General features: G+C 46.2%; 1 protein-coding gene across 1 annotated transcript; it reads right to left on the bottom strand.

The window, feature by feature from the left end:
- Positions 1 to 7,909: 7,909 nt before the first annotated feature.
- LOC116354051 (proline-rich extensin-like protein EPR1) lies at positions 7,910 to 8,632 on the bottom strand. The gene has a single exon (XM_031793051.1). It carries the CDS (start codon positions 8,630 to 8,632, stop codon positions 7,910 to 7,912), a length of 723 nt encoding a protein of 240 aa, XP_031648911.1.
- Between the last annotated feature and the right edge of the window lie 540 nt (positions 8,633 to 9,172).

The raw sequence follows: 9,172 nt of genomic DNA, 5'->3' as shown, positions 1-9,172 counted from the left end.
GATAATAAAAATACAGTATATGTCAGGTGAGAAATCAACGCCCCCTGTGGTTGACTGTGGTACTACAGCTACAGAGGACAGGAACAAGGTGGTGAACAACATTGTATTGGTTCCCCTGTGGTTTACTGTGGTACTACAGCTACAGAGGACAGGAACAAGGTGGTGAACCACATTGTATTGGTTCCCCTGTGGTTTACTGTGGTACTACAGCTACAGAGGACAGGAACAAGGTGGTGAACAACATTGTATTGGTTCCCCTGTGGTTGACTGTGGTACTACAGCTACAGAGGACAGGAACAAGGTGGTGAACAACATTGTATTGGTTCCCCTGTGGTTGACTGTGGTACTACAGCTACAGAGGACAGGAACAAGGTGGTGTAGTGAACAACGTATTACAGCTACAAAGGACAGGAACAAGGTGGTGAACCACATTGTATTGGTTCCCCTGTGGTTTACTGTGGTACTACAGCTACAGAGGACAGGAACAAGGTGGTGAACAACATTGTATTGGTTCCCCTGTGGTTTACTGTGGTACTACAGCTACAGAGGACAGGAACAAGGTGGTGAACCACATTGTATTGGTTCCCCTGTGGTTTACTGTGGTACTACAGCTACAGAGGACAGGAACAAGGTGGTGAACAACATTGTATTGGTTCCCCTGTGGTTTACTGTGGTACTACAGCTACAGAGGACAGGAACAAGGTGGTGAACAACATTGTATTGGTTCCCCTGTGGTTTACTGTGGTACTACAGCTACAGAGGACAGGAACAAGGTGGTGAACAACATTGTATTGGTTCCCCTGTGGTTGACTGTGGTACTACAGCTACAGAGGACAGGAACAAGGTAGTATAGTGAACAGCATTGTATTGGTTCCCCTGTGGTTGACTGTGGTACTACAGCTACAGAGGACAGGAACAAGGTGGTGTAGTGAACAACATTGTATTGGTTCCCCTGTGGTTGACTGTGGTACTACAGCTACAGAGGACAGGAACAAGGTGGTGAACCACATTGTATTGGTTCCCCTGTGGTTGACTGTGGTACTACAGCTACAGAGGACAGGAACAAGGTGGTGAACAACATTGTATTGGTTCTCTGTGGTATTACAGCTACAGAGGACAGGAACAAGGTGGTGAACCACATTGTATTGGTTCCCCTGTGGTTTACTGTGGTACTACAGCTACAGAGGACAGGAACAAGGTGGTGAACAGCATTGTATTGGTTCCCCTGTGGTTGACTGTGGTACTACAGCTACAGAGGACAGGAACAAGGTGGTGAACAACATTGTATTGGTTCCCCTGTGGTTGACTGTGGTACTACAGCTACAGAGGACAGGAACAAGGTGGTGAACAACATTGTATTGGTTCCCCTGTGGTATTACAGCTACAGAGGACAGGAACAAGGTGGTGAACAACATTGTATTGGTTCCCCTGTGGTTGACTGTGGTACTACAGCTACAGAGGACAGGAACAAGGTGGTGAACAACATTGTATTGGTTCCCCTGTGGTTTACTGTGGTACTACAGCTACAGAGGACAGGAACAAGGTGGTGTAGTGAACCACATTGTATTGGTTCCCCTGTGGTTTACTGTGGTACTACAGCTACAGAGGACAGGAACAAGGTGGTGAACAACATTGTATTGGTTCCCCTGTGGTTTACTGTGGTACTACAGCTACAGAGGACAGGAACAAGGTGGTGAACAACATTGTATTGGTTCCCCTGTGGTTTACTGTGGTACTACAGCTACAGAGGACAGGAACAAGGTGGTGAACAACATTGTATTGGTTCCCCTGTGGTTTACTGTGGTACTACAGCTACAGAGGACAGGAACAAGGTGGTGAACAACATTGTATTGGTTCCCCTGTGGTTGACTGTGGTACTACAGCTACAGAGGACAGGAACAAGGTGGTGAACCACATTGTATTGGTTCCCCTGTGGTTTACTGTGGTACTACAGCTACAGAGGACAGGAACAAGGTGGTGAACCACATTGTATTGGTTCCCCTGTGGTTTACTGTGGTACTACAGCTACAGAGGACAGGAACAAGGTGGTGAACAACATTGTATTGGTTCCCCTGTGGTTTACTGTGGTACTACAGCTACAGAGGACAGGAACAAGGTGGTGAACCACATTGTATTGGTTCCCCTGTGGTTTACTGTGGTACTACAGCTACAGAGGACAGGAACAAGGTGGTGAACAACATTGTATTGGTTCCCCTGTGGTTTACTGTGGTACTACAGCTACAGAGGACAGGAACAAGGTGGTGAACAACATTGTATTGGTTCCCCTGTGGTTTACTGTGGTACTACAGCTACAGAGGACAGGAACAAGGTGGTGAACAACATTGTATTGGTTCCCCTGTGGTTTACTGTGGTATTACAGCTACAGAGGACAGGAACAAGGTGGTGAACAACATTGTATTGGTTCCCCTGTGGTTTACTGTGGTATTACAGCTACAGAGGACAGGAACAAGGTAGTGAACAACATTGTATTGGTTCCCCTGTGGTTTACTGTGGTACTACAGCTACAGAGGACAGGAACAAGGTGGTGAACCACATTGTATTGGTTCCCCTGTGGTTTACTGTGGTACTACAGCTACAGAGGACAGGAACAAGGTGGTGAACCACATTGTATTGGTTCCTCTCTGGTTCTCTGTGGTACTACAGCTACAGAGGACAGGAACAAGGTGGTGAACCACATTGTATTGGTTCCCCTGTGGTTTACTGTGGTACTACAGCTACAGAGGACAGGAACAAGGTGGTGAACCACATTGTATTGGTTCCTCTCTGGTTCTCTGTGGTACTACAGCTACAGAGGACAGGAACAAGGTAGTGTAGTGAACAACATTGTATTGGTTCTCTGTGGTATTACAGCTACAGAGGACAGGAACAAGGTGGTGTAGTGAACAACATTGTATTGGTTCTCTGTGGTATTACAGCTACAGAGGACAGGAACAAGGTGGTGTAGTGAACCACATTGTATTGGTTCTCTGTGGTATTACAGCTACAGAGGACAGGAACAAGGTGGTGTAGTGAACCACATTGTATTGGTTCTCTGTGGTATTACAGCTACAGAGGACAGGAACAAGGTGGTGTAGTGAACCACATTGTATTGGTTCTCTGTGGTACTACAGCTACAGAGGACAGGAACAAGGTGGTGTAGTGAACCACATTGTATTGGTTCTCTGTGGTATTACAGCTACAGAGGACAGGAACAAGGTGGTGTAGTGAACAACATTGTATTGGTTCTCTGTGGTATTACAGCTACAGAGGACAGGAACAAGGTAGTGTAGTGAACCACATTGTATTGGTTCTCTGTGGTATTACAGCTACAGAGGACAGGAACAAGGTAGTGTAGTGAACCACATTGTATTGGTTCTCTGTGGTATTACAGCTACAGAGGACAGGAACAAGGTAGTGTAGTGAACAACATTGTATTGGTTCTCTGTGGTATTACAGCTACAGAGGACAGGAACAAGGTAGTGTAGTGAACAACATTGTATTGGTTCTCTGTGGTATTACAGCTACAGAGGACAGGAACAAGGTAGTGTAGTGAACCACATTGTATTGGTTCTCTGTGGTATTACAGCTACAGAGGACAGGAACAAGGTAGTGTAGTGAACAACATTGTATTGGTTCTCTGTGGTACTACAGCTACAGAGGACAGGAACAAGGTAGTGTAGTGAACCACATTGTATTGGTTCTCTGTGGTACTACAGCTACAGAGGACAGGAACAAGGTAGTGTAGTGAACAACATTGTATTGGTTCTCTGTGGTACTACAGCTACAGAGGACAGGAACAAGGTAGTGTAGTGAACAACATTGTATTGGTTCTCTGTGGTATTACAGCTACAGAGGACAGGAACAAGGTAGTGTAGTGAACAACATTGTATTGGTTCTCTGTGGTACTACAGCTACAGAGGACAGGAACAAGGTAGTGTAGTGAACAACATTGTATTGGTTCTCTGTGGTACTACAGCTACAGAGGACAGGAACAAGGTGGTGTAGTGAACAACATTGTATTGGTTCTCTGTGGTATTACAGCTACAGAGGACAGGAACAAGGTAGTGTAGTGAACAGCATTGTATTGGTTCTCTGTGGTACTACAGCTACAGAGGACAGGAACAAGGTAGTGTAGTGAACAACATTGTATTGGTTCCTCTCTGGTTCTCTGTGGTATTACAGCTACAGAGGACAGGAACAAGGTAGTTTAGTGAACAACATTGTATTGGTTCTCTGTGGTATTACAGCTACAGAGGACAGGAACAAGGTAGTGTAGTGAACAACATTGTATTGGTTCTCTGTGGTACTACAGCTACAGAGGACAGGAACAAGGTAGTGTAGTGAACCACATTGTATTGGTTCCTCTCTGGTTCTCTGTGGTACTACAGCTACAGAGGACAGGAACAAGGTAGTGTAGTGAACCACATTGTATTGGTTCTCTGTGGTATTACAGCTACAGAGGACAGGAACAAGGTGGTGTAGTTAACAACATTGTATTGGTTCCTCTCTGGTTCTCTGTGGTATTACAGCTACAGAGGACAGGAACAAGGTAGTTTAGTGAACAACATTGTATTGGTTCTCTGTGGTATTACAGCTACAGAGGACAGGAACAAGGTAGTGTAGTGAACAACATTGTATTGGTTCTCTGTGGTACTACAGCTACAGAGGACAGGAACAAGGTAGTGTAGTGAACCACATTGTATTGGTTCCTCTCTGGTTCTCTGTGGTACTACAGCTACAGAGGACAGGAACAAGGTAGTGTAGTGAACCACATTGTATTGGTTCCTCTCTGGTTCTCTGTGGTACTACAGCTACAGAGGACAGGAACAAGGTAGTGAACAACATTGTATTGGTTCCTCTCTGGTTCTCTGTGGTACTACAGCTACAGAGGACAGGAACAAGGTAGTGAACAACATTGTATTGGTTCTCTGTGGTACTACAGCTACAGAGGACAGGAACAAGGTAGTGTAGTGAACAACATTGTATTGGTTCCTCTCTGGTTCTCTGTGGTACTACAGCTACAGAGGACAGGAACAAGGTAGTGTAGTGAACAACATTGTATTGGTTCCTCTCTGGTTCTCTGTGGTACTACAGCTACAGAGGACAGGAACAAGGTAGTGTAGTGAACAACATTGTATTGGTTCCTCTGGTTCTCCATGGTATTACAGCTACTAGTAAGATGTCAACTAGGCAAAGCTGCATAAACTGAACAGAAGAGGGAGCCGTTTAGCAGAGTTGTGTCTAATGAAGAAAAGCACCATGGTCCAACCCTTAGCCTCTACTCCCTAGACCCTAGCCCCTACTCCCTAGCCCCTACTCCCTAGCCCCTACTCTCTGGACCCTACTCCCTAGACCCTACTCCCTAGACCCTAGCCCCTACTCCCTAGACCCTACTCTCTGGACCCTACTCCCTACTCTCTGGACCCTACTCCCTAGACCCTACTCCCTAGACCCTACTCCCTGGACCCTACTCGCTAGACCCTACTCCCTAGACCCTACTCCGTAGAACCTACTCTCTGGACCCTACTCCCTAGACCCTACTCCCTAGACCCTACTCCCTGGACCCTACTCCCTGGACCCTACTCCCTGGACCCTACTCCCTAGACCCTACTCCCTAGACCCTACTCCCTGGACCCTGGACCCTACTCCCTAGACCCTACTCCCTGGACCCTACTCCCTAGACCCTACTCCCTAGACCCTACTCCCTGGACCCTACTCCCTGGACCCTAATCCCTAGACCCTACTCCCTAGACCCTACTCCCTAGACCCTATTCCCTGGACTCTACTCCCTGGACCCTACTCCCGGGACCCTACTCCCTGGAACCTACTCCTTGGACCCTACTCCCTAGACCCTACTCCCTAGACCCTACTCCCTGGACCCTACTCCCGAGACCCTACTCTCGAGCCTTTAGCTCCTCCTCCCTATAGTAGTGACTGACAGTAGGGGTTAGAGGTCAATCCTCTCAGATCTACAGTAGTGTCTGACAGTAGGGGTTAGAGGTCAGTCCTCTCAGATCTACAGTAGTGTCTGACAGTAGGGGTTAGAGGTCAGTCCTCTCAGAATAACACAGTTGAGCACATGGGAATGGTTGGCATTAACGGATATGATCCTAGTCCAGGGGTGGGAGAAGTGGCAATGAAGAAATATACAGTGGTAGAGGAAGTATAGACAAGATAATCTACTCTCTCTTCCTCTGTTTCACAGCGTCAGCAGGGCCGTGTGTGTGTGGTCAGAACAGGAAAGAGGCATACTGTCTATAAGTCTAAAACTGGAGTTCAGTCTCACTCAGCATCAAAACATGAGAGAACTGACACCACTCTGCTGGCAGCTCTGTAAGTACTCTCTCAATTCAATTCAATTCAAGAGCTTTATTGGCATGGGAAACGTGTTAACATTGCCAAAGCAAGTGAGGTAGATAATATATAAAGTGAATATATAAAGTGAAATAAACAATAAAGGTTAACAGTAAACATCACACATACAGAAGTTTCAAAACAATAAAGACATTACAAATGTCATATTATATATATACAGTGTTTTAACAATGTACAAATGGTAAAGGACACAAGATAAAATAAATAAGTGTAAATATGGGTTGTATTTACAATGGTGTGTGTTCTTCACTGGTTGCCCTTTTCTCGTGGCAACAGGTCACAAATCTTGCTGCTGTGATGGCACACTGTGGACTTTCACCCAGTAGATATGGGAGTTTATCAAAATTGGATTTGTTTTCGAATTCTTTGTGGATCTGTGTAATCTGAGGGAAATATGTATCTCTAATATGGTCATACATTGGGCAGGAGGTTAGGAAGTGCAGCTCAGTTTCCACCTCATTTTGTGGGCAGTGAGCACATAGCCTGTCCTCTCTTGAGAGCCATGTCTGCCTACGGCGGCCTTTCTCAATAGCAAGGCTATGCTCACTGAGTCTGTACATAGTCAAAGCTTTCCTTAATTTTGGGTCAGTCACAGTGGTCAGGTATTCTGCCGCTGTGTACTCTCTGTGTAGGGCCAAATAGCATTGTAGTTTGCTCTGTTTTTTTGTTAATTCTTTCCAATGTGTCAAGTAATTATCTTTTTGTTTTCTCATGATTTGGTTGGGTCTAATTGTGCTGCTGTCCTGGGGCTCTGCCCAAATTAAACTGCTACTCAGCCATAAAAGCTAGAATATGCATACATTTGGATAGAAAACACTCTGAAGTTTCTAAAACTGTTTGAATGATGTCGGTGAGTATAACATAACTCATATGGCAGGCAAACACCTGAGAAAAAAATCCAACCAGGAAGTGGGAAATCTGAGGTTTGTAGTTTTTCAACTCATTGCCTATCGAATTTACAGTGTCTATGGGGTCATATTGCACTTCCTAAGGCTTCCACTAGATGTCAACAGTCTTTAGAACCTTGTTTGAGGCTTCTACTGTGAGGTGGGGCCGAATGAGAGTGGTTTGAGTAAGGTCTCTCCCAGAGTGCCATTAGCTGACCACGCACGTTCACGTGAGAGGTAGCTTGCGTTCCATTGCAATTCTAAAGACAAAGGAATTCTCCGGTTGGAACATTATTGAAGATTTATGTTAAAAACATCCTAAAGATTGATTCTATACATCGTTTGACATGTTTCTACAGACTGTAATGGAACTTTATGACTTTTTGTCTGCACCTAGTGATCGCACCTCATGAATGTCTATTTCTGGGCTAAACGTGCAAACAAAAAGGAGGTATTTGGACATAAATGATGGACTTTATCGAACAAATCAAACATTTATTGTGGGAACTGTGATTCCTGGGAGTGCATTCTGATGAAGATCATCAAAGGTAAGTGAATATGTATAATGCTACTTCTGACTTATGTTGACAAGATCCTGCAACCATGGAGATGTAAATACCTGTCTATTTATGGAAAAAGTACACTGATTAACTGATGGTATTTTTTGGGGGGGAGGGGGTCTTGGATGGTTGAGGTGCAGCTGTTGGGGAACTGTGGGGTGATCTTTGAGGGTTGAGGGGCAGCTGTTGGGGAACTGTGGGGGGAACTTTGATGGATGAGGAGCAGCTGTTGGGGAACTGTGGGGTGATCTTTGAGGGTTGAGGAGCAGCTGTTGTGGAACTGTGGGGTGATCTTTGAGGGTTGAGGGGCAGCTGTTGGGGAACTGTGGGGGATCTTTGATGGTTGAGGAGCAGCTGTTGGGGAACTGTGGGGGATCTTGGAGGGTTGAGGGGAAGCTGTTGGGAAATGGGGGGGGGATCTTGGAGGGCTGAGGGACAGCTGTTGGGGAACTGTGGGGGGGATCTTGGAGGGTTGAGGGGCAGCTGTTGTGGAACTGTGGGGGGGATCTTGGATGGCTGGTGGTGGGCCGGTGGCTGATAGGTCGTTGGTTCCGCTTGGGCTGGTGGCTGATAGGTCATTGGTTCAGCTTGGGCTGGTGGCTGATAGGTCATTGGTTCAGCTTGGGCTGGTGGCTGATAGGTCGTTGGTTCAGCTTGGGCTGGTGGCTGATAGGTCGTTGGTTCAGCTTGGGCTGGTGGCTGATAGGTCATTGGTTCAGCTTGGGCTGGTGGCTGATAGGTCATTGGTTCAGCTTGGGCTGGTGGCTGATAGGTCATTGGTTCAGCTTGGGCTGGTGGCTGATAGGTCATTGGTTCAGCTTGGGCTGGTGGCTGATAGGTCGTTGGTTTGGGTCTCCGTTTTGACTTGTTGGGAGATCTGTTGACGTCCTTGGGCAGGGCGTTGACCCTAGTTGCTTCTGTGTCTCTGGATGGGAGTCTGCTAGATGACTAATGTAATGTAAATGTTGAGCGGCAGGTAGATTGTATATTTCAACATTTGATAATAAAAATACATTATATGTCAGGTGAGAAATCAACGCCCCCTGTGGTTGACTGTGGTACTACAGCTACAGAGGACAGGAACAAGGTGGTGAACAACATTGTATTGGTTCCCCTGTGGTTGACTGTGGTACTACAGCTACAGAGGACAGGAACAAGGTGGTGAACAACATTGTATTGGTTCCCCTGTGGTTGACTGTGGTATTACAGCTACAGAGGACAGGAACAAGGTGGTGAACAACATTGTATTGGTTCCCCTGTGGTTGACTGTGGTACTACAGCTACAGAGGACAGGAACAAGGTGGTGAACAACATTGTATTGGTTCCCCTGTGGTTGACTGTGGTACTACA

Source organism: Oncorhynchus kisutch, linkage group LG16 (genome assembly GCF_002021735.2).
Source record: "Oncorhynchus kisutch isolate 150728-3 linkage group LG16, Okis_V2, whole genome shotgun sequence".
Lineage (NCBI taxonomy): Eukaryota > Metazoa > Chordata > Actinopteri > Salmoniformes > Salmonidae > Oncorhynchus > Oncorhynchus kisutch.
The sequence above is the reverse complement of the archived record's forward strand: the minus strand, read 5'-3'. Positions and strand labels throughout refer to the sequence as shown.

Coding starts and splice junctions, on each gene's coding strand:
- LOC116354051 (XM_031793051.1), bottom strand. CDS start 8,632: ATGACCTATCAGCCACCAGCCCAAGCTGAACCAATGACCTATCAGCCA.